This window comes from Pogonomyrmex barbatus, unplaced genomic scaffold (assembly GCF_055798465.1).
Source record: "Pogonomyrmex barbatus isolate J1 unplaced genomic scaffold, ASM5579846v1 scaffold1, whole genome shotgun sequence".
NCBI lineage: Eukaryota > Metazoa > Arthropoda > Insecta > Hymenoptera > Formicidae > Pogonomyrmex > Pogonomyrmex barbatus.
In genome coordinates, this window is record NW_028297098.1 from 3135902 (window position 1) to 3162694 (window position 26793).

General features: G+C 37.0%; 1 protein-coding gene across 2 annotated transcripts; it reads left to right on the forward strand.

Annotated features, from left to right (window-relative positions):
- Positions 1-168: 168 nt before the first annotated feature.
- Positions 169-25965, forward strand: LOC105432509 (uncharacterized). Of its 2 annotated transcripts, none has more exons than XM_011647363.3 (4): positions 169-326; positions 22044-22330; positions 23311-23580; positions 23852-25965. In XM_011647363.3, exons 1-4 carry the CDS (start codon positions 317-319, stop codon positions 24257-24259), a joined length of 975 nt encoding a protein of 324 aa, XP_011645665.2. In that variant the 5' UTR covers positions 169-316; the 3' UTR covers positions 24260-25965. The 2 variants fall into 2 exon arrangements, with proteins under 2 accessions (XP_011645665.2, XP_011645664.2); XM_011647362.2 differs by lacking the exon at positions 169-326 and adding an exon at positions 5081-5890.
- The last annotated feature ends 828 nt before the right edge of the window (positions 25966-26793 follow it).

Genomic DNA, 26793 nt, shown 5'->3' on the forward strand with positions numbered 1-26793 from the left:
CTTAATACCGCGTGCAAGTCACCGCAGGGGGCCTTTTTCTTATTGGCCGAGAACGGAGGACGCCCACAAGGTGCGCAGTTATATAGTACTCTAGTGCTATGCGGAGTTCATTCATAGTTCTACTCCAGTCTAGTCATTCATTAATACGGCGGGAGTGTCCTTACGGAGTGTGCGCTGATCGTAGCTCTTGATCACTTGAGTGACCCGCTTAGAGCTCGCCCGCGTGTGAATGTCGCACATGTGAGTTCGTCCCATAGCACGTGAGATCGAGAAGTACAAAGTAGTCAACAAGGTGAATTAACATCAAACAAGCAGAATGCGGATAGGTAAGAATGACTCATGATCAGACTCAGTTTCAGACGAACGTTCTAAGAAACAGCGGCCGTCTCGTCGGAATAAGCATTTAACGATAAAAAGTGGAAACGAGAATTATATTTTTATAATCACATTGAATGTGTTAAATAACAACATTCTTTTAATTCATCACTTTGATAGAGATTCTTTACTGAAAATTTTTTAACATTTATATTTGTACCAAAAAGTCCTTTTTGAAACAATAACAAATATTATCTTTAAAAATAATTTTAAAAAAGTCTTTAATCTTATAATAAAGTACTTTAATCCAACAATATTTACATGATGTTTATACATTTGAAAAATCGTTTTATATGAATAACTCATTACTTAAACTAACTCATAATAATTCTAATTGTATCGATTATATCAAATCGTCTATATCGATATTAAAAATTATTAACAAGAAATGTTACAATCGATTAAGTAAAAGCTATCTCGTAATTCTTATTTCAATCACGATACATTGTACTTCTCTTCTTTGCAATAAGTTAAGAAGCATAGTTCGCATCTTTTTCTTCATTAATAGCGGCACTTCAGAGATAGCATTTCTAAAAAGAGTCTCCGTTTTTAATGGAACCGATGAATTTCACGGCTCATCTCGTATCAGACTGGCGCAAATACACCTGCGGCAAATCGCTCACGCCATGGTACTTCGAAGAACGTTCGAAGCACGATAGTGTTATCCAGCAGGAACCGCGATCTTTCGCCGTTCCTTTGTTCCCGTGCTGTCAAAAGAAACGGCGCTGCATCTGGCGCTTTTTCTGCGACAAGCCGCGGGAATGTTATGGTCGAGAAATCAGCCGATAGCACTACACGAATGATTTTGCAACAAGATGGGGACCACTACCGTAGTGCACTAATTTAATCATTTTTCTACCAAAGTCCATTGCTCTATAACGTTGCGCTAGGCACGATGTCTGCCGAACTTGTTGTATTTCACATAAGCCATAATTATTTGCATTATGTTCTAGAACAATTGTTCGACGTTAACATAATAGATAAAACTGATTAAGATTGAAATAAAGTTGATAACTTTGCAACAAACAGACTCGTCACGCATTACGTACTTATTACTGTGACGTAATATCATCTTCTTTCCTCCTATCTTGATAGCTATTCGTTGACTATCATCTTTATCGCGATACAGTAGTTAATGCTCGTATGATTCCAAAATTATTCTTCTGATGTGGCATTCATTATATTTACATGTAGCCAAACATGCACAAGCAAATTTGAATTAATTTACTGATTAAGTTTATCGTACGTATTATCAACGTGATCTGTTGTAGACCGAATAAATGAAATCGAAATTGATATATCTGTTTGCAGGAAATAACCAAAGACCCCCTATGTCTGATATTGTAATCATATTTGCATGATTAGCTTTGTCAAAATTTTTATAAAGTTACTTGGAAAAAGTGCTTTATTAAAGTATTTAACAATTTATCCAGATATAAGAATTGCAAGACTAAGTTAGACTAAGTTAGACTAGGAAAATAATATAATAAGAAAAATAATGTAACCTTAACTAGGTTGCTTAACTAGAATATCAAAAAATTTTGCAGTATTATCATCATGGTTAAGCACTCCTACATAATTATTTTAATAAAATTGTATATATATATATATATATATATATATATATATATATATATATCTAGTCAAATTTTTAAATACGTTAGCAAAATCTTTTTTTTACGCAAATACATAAATATCAATGCAAATATGTAAAAAATGTTTTAATTAATATAGTTTCAATCACTTATGTATTTTGCCATAAAATTTATTAATTTATTTATATATTTATATGATCTATCCCTGCTGTATATTATGTATAGCAAATCTTAAAAACACATAATAGAGAAAAATATCTTTTGAAAGAATAACAAGATCGAATGACAAGAATATTTTTCCGATAGGAAAATATAAAAATAATAGAGTAGGATTTCTTCGTAACCACTCCTACTTTACTTTTCTTACATGTTATTTGCGTATATAAGTTTATAATATGTGATGTCGACCAATCAAAATGAACAGTCAGCATCGAGACCAAACCAATCAAATCAAGTGGTGCTAAAGATGGCGGGATAGTAAATTAAAAAAAAAATTGTAAGTGAATTGAGCCAAGGACCAAGTAGCGCAAGAGTAGAAGGCATTTCCGTTCTATCAACTGACAAAAACTTGATATTAATATCGATAGTGAGATTAAACTCAGAAACATACGTTATGTCGACAAATTAACCAATTTTAAGAGTTAGTCAAGCATAAACGAGGATTTTCCATTTTCTTCTACTGAAGATAAGAGAAAGAGAGAGAGAGAGAGAGAGAGAGAGAGAGAGAGAGAGAGAGAGAGAGCTGTTTGTTCAGAAAAAGCCTGCAGTTTTGTGACTAGTGTATGTATTATATAATGAAAAGAGAGGGAAGAAGTTAAAAATGTGTAATCTACACAGAACTAACTCGGGGAAGCCCACCGCTATTTTTCCTTGACGCCATCGATTCTTATCGGAAAACTTTATAACGCCAATGCAGCCGTTTCGATGCCGTTTCGATAAAGCGCAAATACGTAAACGGGTATTTCAGATATGTAAATGCGCGATATAAGGATATATGACGCGGGTTAGGGCATTTACAGGTGATAAAAATAGCAACAACCTAACAAAATTAAAATTCAGGTTAATAAAATTAAAGTCTGTGCGTAAAAATACATCAGGAAAAGTTGCAAAATCGTAAATGCTTTAACAATTGTAAACAATTTTTTTACATATTTATATATTTGCACTTATTGCATATATATCCTCTTTCCTCATATGACGCACTTTTACATCTTTAAATATAAATCATTCCGTACTTGCACGTTGACACGCTTCATAACGTATTCTTAATTTCACGTAAAAAGAATTTTTAAATTTCAAAAGTTTATGTCAAAAAGTAGACTATTAAAAATGCATTTGTAATTCTTACCTGCTAAATATTGTAACTATAAATATTGTAACACTACTCGACTTTAACGATTCTGACGCGCATTTCGAAGTCTTCACTTTTCGCGTGCAGACGTAGGACGGATTACCGGTCAATTAACGACGTGACACTATAATTGGCGCGGTAATTCGATCCTCTTATGGTCGGATCCTCCGGGGAAGCTCGCGCGTTTCTGGGCCCCGAGTTAAGCGACCGCGCGCACATCGTTAAATTAAAATCCCGAGGCGTTCACCAGCACCGGCGTGGCCCGCAGCGGGCCATCCCAGTGCTGGCCGTCTAATTTGTAGCGCATAATATTCGAATAATTTGCACGCGTTAATGGAACCGGCCGTGGGTCCCTCGTCGGCTACGGCGCGCGGAATCACCTTGCAAATATTTGCGTGCAATAAAAGTGATTCAACCCAATAGGTGTCAGACGAAATCACCGGAAATCAGAGCGAACAAAATGAGCGAACAATATGAGTACGGAAAATTTTGTACATACTTTCAAAACAGTTGGATTATGATAACGGAAACTATGCACTTAACTCAATTGCTTCCATTTAATTATCCGATATTTATCGAAAAATTTTCTTTAGCGCTTGCAACGTCCACCTACGAGTCTTCAATTTTTATAATTAAATTGATAAGATCGATATCATTTCATCTAATCGCGAACGCGCCGATGTCATATCGTAACTAATTCTTTGATTTTCCCACTCTTCATAACAGAATTATCGCATACGTTTCGCGCGTTATTTTTTTAATCAAATATCATGTTTGCAAACTTTCATAAAATAAAAATAAATAGAGATAGTTTCCGTTTTTATAATTATCTCAAAATCTTGTATTTATATTGTATTTATCGATGATGAATGATAATAATGATATATTCAATTGTTTGATATTACATTGTATATAATATCAAACAAAATATATAATATGCAGTTGCAAATGAATTTATGTACATTAGATAATTAAGCAAAATATATTTTAAGAAGTGGTCACTTAAAAAATATATCGTAATAGAAAAAAAAGATGTAATGTTAAATATAAACATAGATTAATAGACTGCATATTAAGCATTTTAGCAGACGTACATACATACGTAGCAAGCTTAGTCATCAACGTGTGAAGAATATACATCTTCCTCATGAACACTGATTTACGAGCCACGTGCCCGACACAGAAACTTACTTTCCTGGTTTTGCGATTAGTTCTCGCATATATTGTTGCGGTTATTTCCCTAAATGTCTACATCTTCGTGTCTGATAATCTTTATGTTACAATGCCTTCGGTAGATTAGAAACAATAGCATTTAAAATAAGTGGAAATATTACCACCTGTAAAGTTTTACGCACGTTGGTTTTATCGCTATAAATTTCTAAGTAATTCACGACTTAGACATTTCAATTGTTAATTCATTTGTTATTTGCGTGATTAATTGTGGTCAATATTCTACAGAAAAATCCTACTTTGCATCTTTCCTTGATCTGCTCTCACATATAATTTTTAATCATCACATTATATGGAAATTAATGCTTGTTTCATAATTTCTTGAACCTGTGCACCTGCAATTGCATCATACAATTTTCGCTAATCAAATGTCATCGATATATACGTTATATCGCTGTTCAAATCGATAAAGAGATCAGTGCATTTAATAACATTTCGATTGAAATCGACATGATCCGAGAGTCCACGTACAATCCGCCGTTTGTTTCCCCACGCGGTGATCGCGCATCGAGGGTGGCGTGCGCGCAGGTAGGAGGACAGGGAGGACGTACTGGCAGACTGAGGATTACAGTGGGGCTACGGAAGGGGGCTGGAGGAAGCAGGAGGGATGGAGGTGGGACCGAGTGCCGGTGAGCGAGCGAGAGTGCGAGAGCGCGGGACGAGGTGAGTAGTGAGTCCGTGAGCCCGAGTGAGTAACTGGGAGTCGCAACTGGGGGACCCACTCAGTCACCACGAGATCGGCAAGCCGAATGGTCAACCGCGCCGGTGGTTCTTCTGGAAAGTCTCCAACGAGTTAAAAAGGCTCCTGCCGGAGCCTTGGATCAGGCACAGGCTAAACCCTCGAATGTCAACGGGCGCGATCGTCCACAGTTACGTCAATCCGGTCGTGACGCAGGTGGACGGACAGTTGCGTCGCGTCAATTTTCCGACGGAAAACAGACAGATCGATTATCATCTCACAAAAACGTTGACGATGTGGAGATTTCTGGTGCATTGTTATATCACTTTGACGTCCACCTGACGTACAGTAACAATAACAGTAAAATTCGTCCCGCAATCTCCCGGTCCTCCGGTGTCGCGATTTCGATATCCCGGGGATATCGAGATCACAACGTGACAGTTCGTTCCGGTAGCGGGACGCGACGGTGAACGATAACGGACAACAACGCTTTTTCGGAGCGACTAGTCGAGTTTCGCGGAAGGACCGCGAGTGCGCAAGTGGATGCGAGCGGAAACTGTCATCCGGAGCAGCCGAGGACTCTCCTGCAGGAGGACGAGGAAGAGATGATCTTCGTGCTGCTGGTGGCTGGAGCGTTCGCCCTCGCCACACTAAGGCGGTGTGTGTACATTGCTGAATTCTATCCACTTTCTCTAATGCAACATATATATATATATATATATATATATATATATATATATGTGTATGTATTATATACAACATATATGTGTGTGTGTATGTGTACCTCGCTTTCGCACCGAGTCATCTCGCAGAGACGAGGTATTCGGCACGCAAACATTTGCTGCAACATAAGAAAACGACTCGCGAATATTACACTATGCTTGATGCGTATTGCTCCTTTCGCGGTTTCCCGGCGTTAGATATATTATAACGTTACTTCGCTCCTCTCCGGCATTGACATCTCCGCGAGATCCCATTGCGCTTTCCGGAGGATAAAAGTCGCGGTGCATTTCTGTCACGGCTAGTTCGCGGAACTGAACGAAAGAAAACGGTCGTTCGCATTCACCTGATCGACGACAAGTTTTACTGAAACATGTATAATGATGCAATGACACGTGAAGAATTCGCGCAACGTTTAAGATACCGTTTCTCTACTTGCGCGACGTGCTGTTCTTTGTCGTCATCATCGATAGCGCTCAACGGATCTTACTCGGGAGACGAACGGTTAGAAGAGAAAAAGATAATTAAGCTGCGTTTTGCAACAAACGGATAAAATAATTTAATACAAGAGCGTGTCTGTAAACTATGTCATTAGTTGTATAGTTATTTAAATTTTATATTTTATAATTTATGATGTTTATAAATTCCCAATTTGCTTCACATTTGCGCGCTTTTCTGCATTTTATAAAAATGTTTATCTTGGCCATTTTTGTTAAAGAATGGTTTCTTTGCTCTATACATTGCTATTTTTTTTTATTGTATTTAAACTAGAATATTTTTATCGAAGAATCCCGTTACGAACTAGAAAAAAAATACAAGGTCGATTTCTTATATTGTAATTGCACTTGATAATCGTTAATTATATACTACGTTTAAATAATTTAATATTACACAAAGTATTATTTTCAATCCGCGGTATATTTAATCTTAAAAAAAAACTACTTAAATATACAAGTTTTAGATTTCATTAGATTTTCATTTATTTAAAAAAATTTATATATTTATTATCAATTGCAGCTTCAAATTAGAATCAATTTTATATATTTATTGGAGTTTATATCTCTCAACTTAAAAAGTTTATATTACTTTATTCTATTTCTTTACTATGTTAATAGTAGTGTAATGCACTAGCATTAATTTAACTGTAATTAAAGAATTTATTTTGAGTCATATATATTCATATGTGTGTATACATATATGTGTATATGTTATATATATATATATATATATATATATATATATATATATATATATATACACAAACACACGCATACACACATGTGTATACATACACACACATATATATATATATATATATATATATATATATATTTTATCTATATAATTTATGTTTAAAAAATGCAACAAATTATCCATGTAAATAACTCACTTTAATTATCTTAAATATAATAATTGCATTATATAATATAACACCAAATTAATAAATGTTAACTATTCAGATAAGTTTATTAAATTTTAAATCATTCATTTTCTCTCTCTCTCTCTCTCTCTCTCTCTCTCTCTCTCTCTCCATCTATTTATCTATTTATCTACCTCTTTATCTATTTACTTTCTTAAAAGATAATCAAGCATGAAAATATCTTTTTCCGAAATTAGTCAACATCATAGTTGCATAAACTGTTATATTATTTGATCCAAATCCGAGGTAACGATCTATTTTAGCGATATAAACGTTTATAACGATAAATGTTATAATATTTATACATTAATTAATATAATATTCATATAATATATATTTTTTGATTCATTTGTAATCAAAACTTAAATGATTTTTCGATAAATCTTAATTGATGTTCATATTTTTTTATATTATTTATTTTTACTTAATTAATAAAACAATGACCTTTTTCTATAATTTTTTGTCAACTGACTTCTCTTAACATCGTCAATCGTTTTAATTCTGTGCGTTTAAAAAATTTTTATTTGGCTAATTAATGACTAAGCGATAAACTGAGTCAGTGTACGAGATTAGGTTACTAGTATGTTTATTTGGCTTCAGTCTCGGAACCAAAAAAGATAAACATTAATAGCTTAAGTCATAAACGATTTACTTCGTATATTGACTGATTAGCATTCATTGATTCGTTTGATTATCTTATTAGATGAATTTTTATAAATATATAAATAATATAATATTTTATTGTTTTATATATAATAGAAATACGTGTTTTTCTGTTTCTATTGCTAACGTAGAGCCACATAATAAATTATAATTTATTACGACATAAATTACAATTTATGTAGAAACAAAATATTCAGCAAATATGTAATAAACTTCTTATCTATTTTATTGGACGCGAATATTTTAACTAACCAAAAATTATTAAAATTTGTCACTGATTATTTTATTTATTTAATATTTTCAATCTTATCTTGGTGCGCATGATATTAACCGCAATGAATAATTTATTCAGCTACATCTATTCATTTCTATTCTGCGGATTAAATTTTCTGCGGATTAAAATTCTTTTAACCGCGATAAGCGTTGTTCCGCGTCATTGCCACCTTCGAACTAGCCTTACTCATTGCTATTTATTTAATCCATCATGCTTACCTACATATTCAACTCATTATACATGTTTGAATTCATTTGCAATTAATTTACTACAAATAACTAGTTATATTCTCTCTGATAATAATTACATAATATGAAAACAGACTTAAAAGGAAGGGAATTTCTCTTAAAGTCATACCGAACAAAGAAAAATAAAGGCAATCTTTTCTTTCTATATATCCTAAATAAACTAAAATAGATATTTAAATATTTGAGGAAAATAATTGCAAGTGCTTAAAAGACATTGATCTGAACTGTAAACAATGGAAATCCGCAATTATTATTATACCCCTATAATACCGATAAAATTTCTCCTTTGAAAGGGTGATTCTAACTCCCGGGATGACAAATTTGTATTCGTCACCGAGCCGCCTGTTCTCCACCTCCACGTTCTCCACTTCTCTGTGGAAGGTACAGCCGCCGATAGAGGCGTGCGTCGTGTTGATACGGGACACACACGGATTGTTTGCTCGGGTACCATCGCGGACCCTTTTTTTCATGTAGACCTCGACTCGAGTCACAACACTAGTAAAGTTACAAAAGCTGAAGGCAAACAGATCCGGGGACGGGCCTTAACCGGTTTATTAAACACTCGTGTGCCCCGGAGGTGGTCCCCATCGTTGCTGAAAGTGGCGACGACGCGAGCAGCGGATGAGGACGACGGCGACGTTCGATACCGCCTGACCATCTTCTAGAGCTCAGGCATGTACCCACGTTGTGCGTTTTCGCTCCGATACCACCTTGCCGAGACAGCCAAGAGAAGAGTTCTTCACTCCTGTACGTACGCGGGACGAAAGTGATCTCTCACGGAGGTGGGAAAGAACGAACGAGAAGGAGGAGTCAAACAACGTTCAGACAAACCTTCTTTTCTTTTGTCAGTCCAGCCAAGCCGCCGGAAAGCGACTTTAAATTTTAGCAACCGCGTAATTTCTATTTTGGACCCAGACATAATCATTATGAAATCAATTTCGCGTTGGCGCATTTTTTTTCCTTTGTTTCGATCGTCGTAAAAAGATGACAATTGATAAAGTCTTTGACTGTCATTGAAGTAATTATTATTCATTTGAGATCGGTACAAAATGTCAATTTTTAAAATATGTAATAAAATGTCTTTTGCGGTACCGCATATGCAATACGAAGTTCTGACGAGGTACATCGTGGAATTTTTGTACGTCCCTTAGTGTCACCGCGTGACTTACGTTCAACGACAAAAATAAAAGAGAAGTAAGGGCCTAAGAAAGACTTGGACGCGTACTGGGTTGTGGTTTTGGGTTCAGCAGGGTTCACTGGACATATTATGGGACAGACGAGCACTCCAGCGTGAAATGAAAATATTATGCCAGCGCTCAGACTGCCGTACAACGCATGACACATCGAAGAATTACTATATGCATATAAAAATCAAAGATTCATCATGTATATTTCGTAACAGAATAATTTTGCTGTCGCGAATCGCGTTTTTATGAAAAGATTACACTGATTCTTAGTCAATCAACATCTGCTATTAAGATCAGATCTAAGATAAAGATCAAGCGATATAATTATATTTTTTTCGTATAGCATTAGTTGCTGATCTAACGTCATTATTTATAATGTTCCTCATCATATAAATAGAAGGATAATTGTTGACTACAATTTTCCAAATTCTCATCAACAAAAAAATCATATTAGAAAATAGTTAAATTATTATTTAATATGATTTTTTCTTATTTTTAATCTTAATTACACACACCACACACACACACACACACACACACACACACACACACACACACACACACACACACATACACACACATTCTATTTTTGACATTAAGTAAAATTGATAAAGGATGTTACAATATTATTGTAACATCCTTTATCTAAACTAATAACTACAATATTTATATCCTCGTTATCACGTTAAATCCTTTCATAAACAATGTTTGTCTTTGTCAATATGTTTTTAGTTAAAAAGCACTTACTTGATGTAGTTTTCTTATATTTTTATGCATAAACATTTCATTACTTTTTTACAATACCACCTGATAAATAGTAACTGGTTGCTATCGAGTTATGACGGGATACCAATACGTATACATTGGCGATGAAGCATCGAGCGATCTGACCGATGCTTCGGGGCAACTTTTTGTGCAATTTGTTAAGCGTGCTTAGTTACAACCGAAGGAGTAATGCGAAACGTGTGCCAGCAAAGAGATGGAGAGGAAAAGAGAAACAGAGAAAGATAGTTTGCGAGTAGCCAGACGCAAGATATAAATTCAGTTTTATACATTCCTGTAAATTTTTCTGTCGAGTTCTCTTGTCCGACTACTAGATAGCCACCGTCTCGATCTCGCTCTTAGACGTCAGTACACGATTTAAATCGCAGTTCCGGAACAAGAGCGACTTCGTGTCGTTTCATGATTTAGCGATTCGATAAAATCAATCGCATGCGATGTGGATTACAAATATCGCGGTAATACTTTCCCTGTTCCCGATTTCTTGCGCTTCTGTCTGCTTCGATTTGTGCAACCGCGGAAAGCAAGGAAGCGCTTTTTTTCCGAGAAAAAAGAACGCACATGTGCACGCTTTGCGCGATAAAAAGTGAAGTGGATCGACGGCTATATATATTGTGACGCGAGTGAGAAAATAGTATATAATAATGCCAATTATTGTCAATAAGTAATGCACATGTTAATCGCGGTGTTAACGCGACGACAACCGTAAAGATACTAAATGCCAACATTATATATAATAAAACTACTTATGCGCAAGATGTAATAAAATGTTACAAGTATCGTTGAATCATCTTTATCGAGTAAGATAATAATTACATACACGTCTTGCAAAGTATTTTTCAGTCTCGTACAAAGTAAAAATATTGAGTATAACACATCGTTCTGTGTTTTTTATAAAGATCTTCGATTTATACAAAAAGATAATAATAATAATAATAATAAAAATCATAAAAGCAGTTATGCAACTCCTATCAGTGATAAGTTTCAGAATTAATAAGATTGTTGGTATAAATATAAAAATTCCTCATTCATTTCGCATTTTGTAATCTGCTTCAATACATTTGACAAAATTGCGAATAGATTTATCACAATTGTAAGAAATTCCGGTCAATTAATTCAGTTGTAAAGAAGATAATGATCCCTGCATTGTAACTTGAAGAATTGCTCGTGGTTTCGTTATCCGTAACGAGTCGCTAATTACTCGGATTTACGAGCGCGTTAAGTATCGGCAATTCTTCTATACCGCGTTTAAGGCGCGTCGGCGTTCTCATTGCTTTCTCAAGGTGATTCTTCCGACTCTCGATATATCCCGCGGCATTTTCTTAACATCTTTTTACGTTCCATTTTACCAACATCTTTAAAGGATTACATTAAAGATCGGTCTGTGCCTGATTGCCTTGTATGTTTGATAACCCGACCGAGGATTTTAAGAGTTTAAGGATATTATTCCCTGATATTACAGTAAATCATACGGTGCACACTAACTAATTGCTTAATAACCAGTTTGAAGTAGTCAGTAGGTCGATACTAAATAACGAATCCTAGTATCCAAAATATGTGAAACGTGTGTTTTATATCTTTCAAAAGAATTTTTCAAACTCGATCTCGTTTATTTTTTACATTTGATAAGATTTCGATTATTATCATTAATGGACTATTATTATATCGGTCACATTTATGTCCAGATCTAAAAGTTTACAATGCGGGCGGTACGCTGTGCAGAAGTGAGGCAATGTTTAAATTACACGCTGAATAGTGAACCAAGCTTTACGAGGCCCCGCTACGAACTCTTCCGTTCCACCACCTACGATAGCAATTACAGAGCCCGAAGCGAGCCGCTGGTACATCACAATAATGTGCTTACTTCCGCAACCAAGCACGACACGTAGAAATTACAATGCGTATCTCTTACTCCTCGAGACATGAAACAATCATCTTTGAAGAAGGGCCTTAATGCGCCGAACGCTTCGAAAGTGGAGCTCCAAGTGAGAATGCGCATATATTTAGCCACGTGATGACACATCAAACGCCTTAACGTATTTTAATCATTTGTTATGCTAACGTAATGCTAATGAATGGTAGCATTAGAATAAAATTTAGCTAATTAAAGATACGACGAGATCGCCACGTGTTGTTGGTTTTCCATCAAGTCCAGCCAATTACGAAACAGGCGTACTGAGCAATAATCGTGCGACGACGGGGCTGAAGACAAGTCTCCATCTACGATCTCTTGCCACCTGACGCCATCCATCGTGCGGCTGATTGCTATTCTCTTGAGGCTGCGTGCGTAATGAACGATGCGTTCATTCATGCCGATACGCGGGCCCGAGCTCTGTCGAGCTATCGAGCGAGTTGAATGTGCTCGTCATGATATACAGGCGAAGTGTTACACGACGATCGATCCGGGATGATGCCGGCAGAAACGTAGGCCGTGTTCCCGCTGAAGAATACCAGGTGTTAGCTCGCCGATGCCACGATCTGCACCCAACCTATTTATTATTCCAAGCGAAGGTGGATACTTAATGTCCTGGTGTCATGATACTTAAAGCGCAGTTGTGGGTAGAAGGTGAAGAAAGCACGCGATGACATACGACAAGGGACCGATTCAGTATTGTGCATTGTGTATAAAATGAAGCTAAAATTCGTGTCCATGCCTTACAACTAATATCTTACTTTTCGATCCCATTTTCAAAGTTGACCTTTGTTCTACTGAGAAATTCATCGTAATATCATCTTTTCTTTATAACACGTGTAATTAAAAATGATTCATTTTCAAATAATAATAAAAATGATCAAATTTGTTATAATCTCCAACATTTATGTTTTAACGTTTACTAAATCAATACAAAAATCGATTCATTCGATTCACTCGGTTTTGCGTTTTCTTTTATTTTTATAATCTGTCTCGATCATTTTTTTCCGTCGGATTAAAAACGAACTGGTTGTACTTTCGCGTGTTTGGTACTTCATTAAACCTATCAGTACAACAAGTTTCGTAACTAACTACGTTGCCGCGTCGTTAAAAAGGAACAATACGAATAGCCCGCTGGCAACGCGTAGGCCGCAGTCGTCCGCGAAAGCGATCGAGCTAAAAAAATTCATTTCGCGGACGCTTCGTAAAATCGGTTACGTATCGAAGTGTTTCTTCGCGCGACATCGTGGGTGGAGCGGGATGGAACCCGGTTTGTGCCTGACCACCGACAACTTTGATTCACGATTGTTGAGGGCCGGTTCAATGATCGACACGACACACCAACTATCGCGCGACCACCGTCGCTCGTCGGTCCGTAACGATACATGCACGCAAAATATATGTACGAGCGTCGCGATCCACTAGCCGGCCGAGTCACGTTTACACACGGAGCACCACGTGCTCGCGTCTCGATCATGCTCCCGGTTATGTATGTTGCGACGCCGATCAACCGAAGCAACGGATTTTTTTACTTCTCGTGCATGCATACGAGGGATTTACATCAGATGCGAAGGCTAAAGGGTTAATCTCTCACCGCTAGGCATTCAATATTGCGTTTATATCTTACGTAATGATTTTACTTTTATTTAAATAGGAAAGAATTGTGCGAAACTGTGTGTGTGTGTGTGTGTGTGTGTGTGTGTGTGTGTGTGTGTGTGTTGTGTATTTCACTTAATAATTTAAATGTTAATGCTACTAGAAATAAATTAGAGCAAGCTCTACAATTTTGTGACAACAAGATAATGAGAAAAAAAGACAATTAAAGTAAACCATTAAATTTTAATGCATACGACAAATAGTTTTATAAAAAAATTGAATTAATACCAATATATTTAACCGAACGTTTATTTTGTAGTCAATATTTTCAAAGTTAGGCTTGTGATTTTCAAACACGATTATTATTGTAGATAAAGTCATGACTGGCAGAAAGTTATGATCGAAGTAAACATGATAATAAAAGCAGTATAAAATAGATAGCTTTAACAAATATTCTCGAATAACTTTCAGCGTGCGTGTCCGCTTTCTTTTCCCAGTAATACGTTAATATGTATTTTTCATGTGACACGTTGACTGAGTTTGTCGCATATCTTTGGTGCAAAATCGACGATTAGCGACGACTAAAGTGATATAATGCATAGTACGTAAATCGCGAAATATCAGAAAGTGAGGATTTTTCTTGTCAATCTGAAATGGACATTCGGTCACCTGGGCGATGACAGAATCTATCGTCTTTACGATGCAGGGTCGAGGCCGTTATCGGGTCGGCGTGTTTCACTACGCAAGGAAATCGTAAAGGGCCCAAAGGGTCGACGGGGGCGTGGTACACGTACCTAGTTCCATCTGAGGACCCCGCTGACGTCTCTGTATATTCACGGTGCGCGAGATCGTCGTAAAGAGCCTCTATAGGTCGCGACGTGAGAGTTCGATTTTATGTTCGTCCCAGTCCGGGACCGCCCGCCGTTAGTCACACGATGGTTTCTGCTTTCTTTAACACGGCGTTGTATATGCGCATTTTTATAGTCTTGCACGATAGTCTCGTTTCGCGGCAAAACATTGTCATCTTGTTCTCGTACTTGCGTGTACTTGCCGTTATCGAAGTCATCATTCTCGCGGATCAAAGCCAATGAGGCAAACTGGAGAGAAAACGAAGATCTCTTGGTCCGCGCTCTTATTCTCGTCGCTCGTAAAAGACACATCTCGATTGCACGACAAACAGCGAATTATTCTTGACGGTGACAAGATCGAATGACCAGTTTCTTACCCATTATATGCATTGTTCTTAACGGACTTAACAACTAAACAGAAATTTCAATATTATACTAAATTACTTCTACCGTCGTATATTTTTGAAGTGTAAATCAATACTATAAAATATGATTTGAAATATGATTTTTTTTTTAATACATAGTATTTTCAGTAAAAGTATCTGATAAATGTAATATCGAATAATTAAATCCATTAATAGAGAAAGTGATAAACGAGGATATAAAAGAGAAGATTAATATAAACTGCAATTTAAATCTGCTTAATTCTTTTGGATATATTTTCTCAAGAAAACATTGCACCTGATTCTAACTGATAAAAATCCATGCAATGAATAATGTATGTTCATGATTAATTGCATTACCGATTTTATCATATTATACTATTTGCATTAAAGAGATAATCTCAATTCCTAGTAATATATTTTACTGCCATTAATGTCATAAATTTGTGTTGGATCATTAATATAAACAGTTTATTATGAAAGCAAAGAAAACTATAGTACTAGAATATAATAACTCTGATAATATTTTATTAAAAATATATAATAAAGATAAAATCATTTTTCTCATGATAAATCATAATATTGATTGCGATTATTTTATAAGAAACAGAACAAATTGAAAAGTTTCTAATTAAAAAAGTTCTAATTAAAAATAAGACATAATAAAACATATTATTTTAAGATAAATTAATTTCTAAAATATATTATTTATTTAAAATATATTATGTTTGTTTATCTTGAAATTTTCATATTAAAATTTTTCTTAATTTTTAAAATTTTATATATTGACAAAAATGACAGAGAAACATTAATTTCTTGAAATATGTTGAATACTAAACATTCATAATTATTATGTTTTATATATATTTTTTAAACAAAAATTAATTTGAAATTTTTCAAAAAGTCTATTCTTAAATTAAGACCACAGATTTCAGAATATCCTGTATATGATAATATTGGGTCATTGTAAGATCATAATTATCTTCTTCTCAAACGTCAGTGCTCCAGAATAACGTGATTACTTACAACGTTTTCTTCCGCGAGATCCTCCTACTGTCTCAACTAACAATATAATTCAGCATCAAGCTCTCTCTCGTGCATCCACGCATACTTTACAAACTGTTATTAAGTCAGGATGAAGATGATTTATCTTCGGATATAAAGTTCGCGTATCGATCTGATCAAACATTCTACATCGTCACAAACGCGATAAGATAATTAACTCAACCGTAAATCGATTAAATTTCCGTTTCTAAAAACGTATACATTCTGTCGTTCTGATATGATTAATTATATGATAACATCAAAAAAGATTGAAAGACAATCGATTCATAAAAGAACGAAATAAACTAAAATTACCACACTTGGACAACGTGTGTCTTAATTAATATCAGTATTGTCAGATATTATCATGAAATTACGCAAAATTTATCGGAGGATATTCATGGGATTAAACAAGGCGTCAAGATATAAAACGCATTTCTTTCTTTTCAAAACGCATATCTTTTGCAACGAATTAACAAGTGCAAGAAAGAGCAGGTACTCTCCGTTCTCTAGTACGAATAAAAAAAGCGGATAACTTACGTAATCTTCGTCACCGATCGAAGGAAAGAAAGAAGAAAAGAGAGAGCGACAAAAAGAGAAACGAAGAAACCACTGCATCGCGCCACCATCAGGCGCGATATCATGGCGATTAACGTATATACAATCGGCCTCCGCGGGCGCTTTCTTACGCACGTGTGCACACGCGTGTGCGGCCTATCGCCGACCGAAGAATCGAGATAACGTAATCGACGATGACATTGAATGCCGTAGTAACTGACCGCGTGCATTCCTGCGCACTGTACTCTCCCCCTCCCCTCCCCCCCCCCCTCCCCTTTTCGTCTTCTTTCCCGTGCTGCAGTAGTGGCGGAACGTCGTTTCAGATCGATTCTTGCACCGATGCCAACGGTAGGTTGTCACCTCTGGATATAAACGACGGGTGACGTCAGTATGACATCAGTGATCCATATCGTCGTAACACCGTAAGGCGCCTCGCTCGCGTATTACAGACACTTCAAGACGCGTCAGCATAGAGACACCTTTGATAATTCGATGCGTCGGCGACGCGGCAGGTAGACCAAAGGAGAAACGCGGGGAAAGAGAAAGGAGGACGGGGCTAAATGCCGAGGAAGAAAACAAAAGGAGCACACGAAGGCGGAATTGGCGAGAGGAGGTAAAGGATGGATGTTAGCGCGCAACTCTGGCAACTTAAGACCCTTCAGCGGTATTTTATGGGTGGGGTCGCCCTCTCCGGCGAGGACTATCCTATGCGCCTAGTAGTCCGACCGGACAAAATGCAAATCTCCGCGCACCCCGCTAATCTGTCTGGTGCATCCGTGAGGTCCGGAATCCATTGGCGGAGATTGCGGCTCGTGAGCACGAACGCGCGGGTAACCTCGAGTTTTCCCGCGTAACTCGTAAATCAAAGTCGTCCGCGCGGAGAGGACTGCGGCCGGCCCGCTGCAGGAAGGAAGTTGGGGTCTTGTGCGTCTGGCGGGCGATCGTCGAACTGACGCACCCTGCCTGATTCATATTCAGCGAATATGCGGGAAGCTGCGGCGACCGCGCACGGTCGGGGACTCGGCAGAAAAACCGGTCTAAGTGGAGATCGAAGATTGAGATAACGCGCCAATGTGTCACAAGTGATCTAATCATTCATTTATGTTTTAGTATATCGTTAATAATTATGGACTTGGAGGAAAACGATGTAAACAATCACTCGCCGACACGTTAACTCAATTACGACTCTCTTGATACTTGGATCGGTTCTCCTATTTCCTTCTCGACTTTTTAATCATCGCTCGATTCAGAACTCGAGCAAGGAGGAAACCCGACGCCTCTGCAGACCGCTCCTGACGATCCCTTATGCGCATACCGTATCAAATGTTGCGAGCTACGCATAATCTATCTTTTCTATGGTGCTCACCGTGCGTTCACCCGTGGTGCGATACTCTCGCTGTAGGTGCCGATTAGAGTAGCATTCGCTCGGCGTATAGTAACATGACTTACGCGTATACGGTTGTTAGCGCGTGCATACATATCCTATTCGCGGAGATGTAGAAAGAGAAGCGACGCGACTACGCGTCCCACATACCTCTATGAATGACGTTGCAATAATGAAAGGCGCGCGTTTTTCATGATAAAGCGTGTCCGACAGTCGCGTGTCACTTTTGCACGCGGTACGCGGTATCTCTAGGTATCTAAGACGCGTCGACTATTATATCGACAAATAATGTCTTACTATGATAATTTTTTTATTATTTACATAGAAACAAAAAAGGCAATTTACTTTCCGATCTAATTTTCTATGTAAAATGGAAATTGTACGGTCGATAACTATCGCAAAGGCTGTCTCTTCGAACACTTTCATATAATATTTACTTTAGTATTTTGCAATCGATAAGAATTATCTTGTTGACCGGCACTATTTTCAAGAACTCCACTTCGGCCTCTGTAAAATAATATGCCTCTCTGTATAGAGCATATGTATATGCAACGACACGCGAATCGCGATCTTCTATTATCTACCCTTTTCTCGCTACGTACTTATCTGCATGCGTGCGTGCACTTTTGAACGCACGTCGGCGCTCTCGCTCTCCGATATGAGATCCGCAAAGCCAGCCCGAATGGGCTCTCGTATCGGGCACCTCGCTCCCACACTCGCCCGTACGGCGTTGATATTGCGCACTCTTTCTCCCGGGTACCACCACTCGCGTCTCTTTCCGCCCGTGCGGTATGCTCCCTCGCCTGCACTCTCGCTCCTTTTCTCCTTTCCGTCTTCCACTCGTCGGTCCAAAGAGGCGAAGGTGGAGGCTAATCACCACGCAATCATCGCTCCCGGTGCGGCCGGGGCTCCGACCCGTTCCCAGAAAGCAGCAACCGCCTTTTGCCGCCCTGGGGCCATTCACCACCGCGGTACCGATGCTGCAAAACCAACAATCTTCGTCCTGTGCCGCGGAAAAAAGAGCACTGCCCTCCCCGCGCTCCGTTCCCCGCCTCTTTTCGCCAAATCACCGGAGGGCCGGCCGATCATCCGACTACTGGCATCCGGGGAATCCATCGCGAGAATAGCCGCGATTCCACCTTGGCAGGGCCTATCGAGAGACGAGGAAGGCATGCATTAAACCCGCGGAGGCAACTACCGCGTCGACACGACACTGCCCGGAATGCGAGTATGCTTGAAAAGAAGTATATTTTGGGATAATTCTCCCATACGAATGATGGACGTTTCGTTCTGAAATGCGTTTTGAATCGACATTATCGCGTGTAATGAGAGTGTACCGTAAGGACGAAATGAGGCACCTGCTCGAATAATTGTACGTACTGAAACTCTATAGGAATAACGTAGTTATTGCGTGCGATTTAGTAACTCATAGGTAGGCCGCGATTATAGGGATATTATGCCACAAAAAATATCTTGCTCGCGATAGAATTTTGCTTCCTTTTTATCACGTATTAATCAATTGTAATCTCATTATTTTGTATTGAAAGATATTTTATACATTTCTTATTAACTTTTGTAAAAACATTTGTTACACTCTATATAAAATAAATAATAACTCAAATCTACAAGATAAAACTATATAACTATATAAAACTATATAAGATATAAACTATATAAACTATATAAAAACTATATAAAAATGATTATTAACTTCTAAATTCGTTTTTTTTTTCAATTTTTTGGCGTATCAATTTTCCAGTATTTGTTTGTTTTACCACAATATAACATGCTTATACTAAATTAAATCGTAACCTGTCAAAAACGAGTGACTTTGCGTAAAGCTGTCCTTTGTCGCTGTCCACCCTTAGATACAAGATAATACAGAAAATCGGTAACTGGTAGGTAAGGACGTAAATTGATATAGTTGGGGGCGATAGTCGTTAGAGTGTATATAATATTGGATGCACCTTTACTGTACACCCACGCGACGTGCACCCAGCCGACGATACAGGATGCCTGAAACTGCTGGCTTGGGGCAACTCCGGGAGAAGAAGAGGAGGCGTGAGTTTACGATAAGATACACACAGCCACGCAATTGGCTTCCTCCGGTGTTTCGCGCTAACAGGCTAATCGAATTGGGACTTATCGTTACGTCGCCGGGGCAGATTCACTCGATATCGCGACGCATATTAAAATTACGATAATCGAGTTCTCGGATTTAACTATTCTCGTTTTGTTGGTATAACTCCAAGATATTTGCAAAACACGATAAATCAAGGACGAAAGGATTAGCTCTCAATTGGCAATTATCCATCCAAAAAAAGAAAATATTGCGAGAAATATATAACAAACTCTTTCTAATTTTTTTTTTTTTTCCGAAGGGAAATACCGAGATATTTTTGTTAATCAAATTTAGTACAAACCTGATATCTTTATATATTTTTATTTTTATATCCTATATTTTTATTTCCGCTATATTTTTATTTCCGAATAAAAAAGCGCCAAGAGTTTTGCGTGATATCTCGAGCTATGTGATATCATTACAGTGTCGGATATTAATGCTGAAAATAGACACGTGGTACACGCGGGATCACGTAACGCGTGTGCGCTTTTGCCGCGCGATGACCGACGTGCCACGCACGTAAGACCACGCGTGACCGACGTGCGAATTGTACGAACTATCGTATCAAATTGCCATTACGGCTCGCACCTGAGAGCACTCGTACCGTCGCTTCGAATGAATTTACACGTGGTTTTCTGTACGGCACGCACGAACTATCAACGCGCGTTAATTGCTCACATAGTGGTCCATGAAGTCTTTGTCGGTCTTTACAGCACTACTAGTGTACCCAGACTAGACTTCATGGGCGCTGAATGGTATTGATCAACAATTGATTCGATACGATGCATTTGTTATGTGGTGTTGACAATAAGTATTATGCGATACCGAGGACCATTCAAATCTTAATAGTATGCGTAGGAGAGTAAAATATTGTGTTTCTTCTCCACAAGTTGATAACTAAAATGAAGAGTAATTTTTTTCATCTCTTACTTCCAACAAAGTAATTTTGCTTCAGAATTTATAAGAAGTTCAACTTGTTCTTATTTCACTATTAATTCACTATTGTAAATTATATGCGGAAAAATTTCGAAAGGTCTGTCCCGGGATAAGTTCGCAGCAGTGGAATCACGAGGAAAGTCGTAAGCTGTGACGTTTAATTGTGCAATAAATCTTGATTCTCCGATTTGCAACCCATTTCCTACTGCGGGGGCGACGATTGGTCGCTGTTAAATTGACGCGTAGGTGCAATGGAGGTACCTACGTATCCGTGTAGGTACGCCGAGCGTGAAAGTCGGAAGGACTTTAGCTCTCCCTTTCCCTTTTGTTACTCTTACTCTTACATGCAAAATGGCGCGCGACCTTTCTCCAGTTGCTCGACTTCGGCCGCGGCTTATAATCTACTATATAATTAATTAAAGTTACATAAACATATAGATATATCATCTTACGAGATATCAGATCACGATATATATACTTGTTGCAACTATTTTGCTAATATATTAATTTTACACTAATATGCTAAATATCATCCATAAATTCTACAATAAAAATATCACTTTCTAAAAATTAAACGTTTTGCATTTATTTATTAAAGTTAATGCCACTAAATTAATATTTTCAAAAAAATAATTAGAAAATGCAAAATAGTTGCACAAGTTTAATTTTCATTCAATTAATAGTTAAGTGTCTTTCTCTCAATACTTTTCTGACGAAGGTTTCTACTTTTGATTACAGATTCAGTGGCACAAACGATTACTCTTACGAGTCTCGCCTTCCTCCTGACTTCGTGGCTGAACTCGGCATCGGGAGTACCTACGAACCATCTACAATTTATGTCAAACTCCAGTGTCGTTGAAACAAAACCCTGGTCTCAGCCTTGCGGCACCCGATTGGCGGCCTCGCAAAGGATGCACAGTTCCAACGATTCGCATAACATTATGAAGAGGGTGCGAACACAGTTGCGGGTCGCACAAAATCACTTCAACAAGACTTTCAAGGACGTGCGCACAGTTTACTCGAAGGTGAGAGACGAGAGCGCTCCACTCGCGACCGCGATTCCGTAATTAATTGCAGCGCGGCGTCGGGGTAAAACCGCGTAGGCAGTTCTCGCTCGAGGGGGACTCGCACGTGCGCGCGATGCAACGCGCATCGCTAGTATGCAGTCCTAGTTTTCCATTAGTAATTTGCATTGGTTACGATGTTCCACGCACATTCAGCATAATTACTTTTTCTCGACGTCCTGCGGCGCGTTCTAGACATCTCACCGAGATATTTGATGACAAATCACTTCCGTCGCGAATTATAAAACGAACGCATTGCTCGCAACGACTACTAAAAATGTCGTTATCGCGAAATGTTATTAAACGTTGTCTTCACGAGACGAAGATAAGTGAATACATTTACATAAGAAGCTTTACTTGTTTATAATGCCATAGTAACGAGATGATAAATGTTATTGTTTGGTCTACTAGAGAGTCTAAGATCGAATTTATCCCGCACGGATCGCCGTAGCTTGGATAGAGCGATATATTTTGTTTATCGACTTTTATCGCTTTGAAGCTTATGGACACGCATGACCACATTCCAAGACAGATTTGTGATATTATGGTATTTGATACCATAGTGCGCATAGTACTAGATCGATATGAGCAAGCAAGATTGCTTATGCTCACAAATACATGTAAATCACGTCAAATATTGTAATTCGTTAAATGATTCATTAATGTATCGTGATAATCGTTTATGATAATCACTTAATTTATGTTTGGATTTATACAATATGACAGTATTGGTATAGTTGAATGCAGTTATATATTTTATTCAATGACGCGCAATCAAGTATTAATAATTTATGTATATGCGTGTTCAAAGATTCAATAAAATTTTTATTAAATTCTATATTTTACAACAAGAATTTCAACAATTTGAGAAAAAATTATATTAGGTGGCGACGATAGATTTATGACTCGCGAGATTATATTATTTTGTCCTTTTGCTATAGGTGTACAGAGTGTTGCAGTATAAGGAGCAATATAAGATGAATTGGTTGCCCAAAAGACAACTCGAGTGGTATCATAGGGAACTTTGGTGTCTGGAAAAGGGGAAAAAAGCCGAACGTGCCCTTCCACGTCTATATGACGCGCTTCAAAGATTCTCAATTACGTTCTATGAACTTAGAGAATTTCAGCTCAACTCAAGTATCGATGTCAGTCGCGGCGTTATTAAGAAACGGACCAAAATCATCGACAAAGCACATAATCAGGTTCTTAGGGTAAGTTAGCATATTTCTCGCGTCTGACAAGATAAGATCTATCGATATTCGTTGATATAAATTGATAATTGTATTTATACCGCGGGTTAAAATTGCTCGTAAATCGTAAATTAATTGCTCAACAAATGCGAAATATAAAATCATAAATACTTTATTACTTTGACTTGAGTCAAGTTATCGTAAAACTTACGAGCATGTATATGTCAGGCAATATCAATCTATTGCAAGTGAAAGTGCAAGCGTGTAAAAGTAATACTCCGTATGATTGCAGTTGCTGTGCGAAGTCGAAGCGGCCATGATAAATCTGGAATTGAAAACATCTACTTTGAACATCTCTGAAAAGGATAATATGCATTGGGCGAGAGATGGCGATTTGACGCTAATGTTAATTCAAGATTGGGGTGTGTTAAAACTTTATCATACTTTCCTGAAAGATTGGATAAAAGTTTTTCGCAATGCCACCACGAATAACACTTGCGGTCATAACGTAAAATCTTCGCCTTTTACGCCGAATATACCTAAAAGATGGTTTAACGGAAGGGGTACGAGAATATCGAAGATGAAAAAGCATCGACTGATAAGGAAGCCTGGTCGAAACGGTCCCCTGCGTCAGAATACGAAAACGGGATCTCAAAGGAACAGACTGATGAATAAGAAGCAAAAAAGACCTACGTTATAAATGTAGACTACATTTCGAACCTGAAGAAGTTTGCGCTTAATATCGATGAGATCTGCTGATAATTTAAAGACACCGCTCTATACAGCGTCGAATCGTATACTATTTCATATTAACATAACTTTTATATTTATTCCATTATCGCAATCATATTCATCTGAATAGTTTTATTTGTTTTTTAAATATTTGCCAACAAAACTATTGTGTTAAGATTATATATCTCGATAGCCGTGAAAGCTGTTTAATTCAATGTCAGTGTTGATCAACGCTATTGGATTATGGTAATAGAAATATTTTATCGACAACACGCGGCTGCATACTAGAGACAGTATTAAGAGATCTATTTCAGAACAGTATTATATCTAATAACTTACATATAAAATATACCGAACATAGCCGATAATGTTGATAATAATATTTCGAGGTACACGGTATATACTTATGTATACTTGAATCGATTAGACTCTCAAAATTATCGGTCCAGCGGATTACAACGGCCGTTAAAATCTAAACATCTAAAACACTAATCTTATCGTATATAAAAGGAATGTAAACAACTCGTTTTTATTCTCAGACATTCAGTAATTTAAGGAAATGCAGTTATGGAAATGCGTATCGGAAAGAGAGAATGAGAGAGAAATACAGAAAGATAAATTCGCAGATGCAGATTTTTCGGGTCTGAGATCGACCGTCTTGCGCACGATATTTTATGTCGATATGTCAACATAGATTACGCTCACGATCAAAGCGGCTTGTTATACGGTCACGGATTTGAGACTCGATTAAACCGATGGATTTCTGCGATACGCGCAGGTGACGATAGTGCGTGAAAGGATCAGCAACGAGTTTAGACGGCTTGTGAGACTTATTTATTCTAGCTTTAAGAGCGAATGGCGAGAGCTTAATGTCATTTAGCTGTGATATCCCGAGCGTACGCGGACGTACAGAGTTCCTACGTTTATACATATAGGTGCATATGCACATACACATATACACTTACATAGATAGGTATCGTGCGTTAAACGCGCACTATACGTACGTAATAGACGTAGATGATTCTCTCCTCTTTTCCGGTGTGTTTTACCGAAGAATCTCGCCTTGTCGGGAACACATGACAATTTTACCTTTTCTAGTTAGTCGAATCCGCGTTGCGTCGTATGCGCATAGACGACGCTAGAAGCGTTACAGCGGAAATCAAATCCGAAGGTTTTCGCGGTTCCTTCTGTCTCGCTTTGGACCAGATATGCACGCAAATGCGCTAACTGATAATAAAGGACCATTATGAATATTAATATGAGAATCCTTCGAGCGAATCTTGATTTTATCAGCGTGTCAACATGTGACGAAGTGACACGTCTTTCTTGCGATAGATTATGATTATGATATATTTATATCGATAGAGATCCGATATTTTAGGATAAAACAATGTGTATGTATATGTAATATGTAAGTACATTCATATCTTAGCGTTACGCATATTTTTGTACTTGTATGTATGCACACGCCGCGATACAAAATGTTCGTAAACGCGCATTTACATTTAAGACCATAATGCATTTTATACAATATACGTTGAATATTTATTCGGGCGTATATGCATAGCGTTATGTTTTATTTATTATGTATCACGTTACCATTGCATATATATTTATTGTCATGCCTTTACTTATATGTGATCATCTCGAATAAATTCAATGTTTTGTATCGAACTGAGATTTGGATAATAGAAATACCTTTATAATCCACGTAGTAATTTAACTTTAACAATATTGTAAATCGTTCGTTTTACATGAACATTCGATCGAAAATATCAGGAATACATGAAGGATCTCCATTCTGTAATGTATTCGATCATTATCCATAATATACACAATGTGGAAATAAAATGTAAGTAAAAATATGCTATTTAAAATGCAGTAAACATGACTCATTTCAATAGACATTTAATATTTTAAGCAATTAATTAGATAAGCTATTGAATAATGTCTAATGTCTTTTGTTAACTTTTTGTAACTGCCATTCCGTATTTATATATATATATATATATATATATATATATATATAAAAATATTGCTATCATAATATTATTTTGTCATTGGTTTTGCACAGTAACATAATCCTTATTTATAACGTTTATCTAAAAATAAATTTAGTTATTTTATTTTAAAGACAGCAAAGTATAATTGTATAATAATAAATATTACTATTTAATTTTTTAATTTTTAATTAAAAACATTTTTTTAAGAATTTTTAACTAAACTTTAACCAAAAATTTTAAAATTGTATTTAATTTATAGACTAAAATTATTTTACATTTAATTTACTATTTTTTTAGAAACAAAGTGATTAGGTTAACATAATGCATTTCATTATCATCAAGCTTTTCTAGACGCATCAAGTGTTGTAATAGGAGTACACGAAGAGTGGATAGGTTGTAATTGCTCTTTGCTGTACTATGTATTTATAAAAGATAAATCGTGTTGTAGTTTAATCATCCGGCATTGCATTAATAAATTGATTATTATATAAAAAGCTAA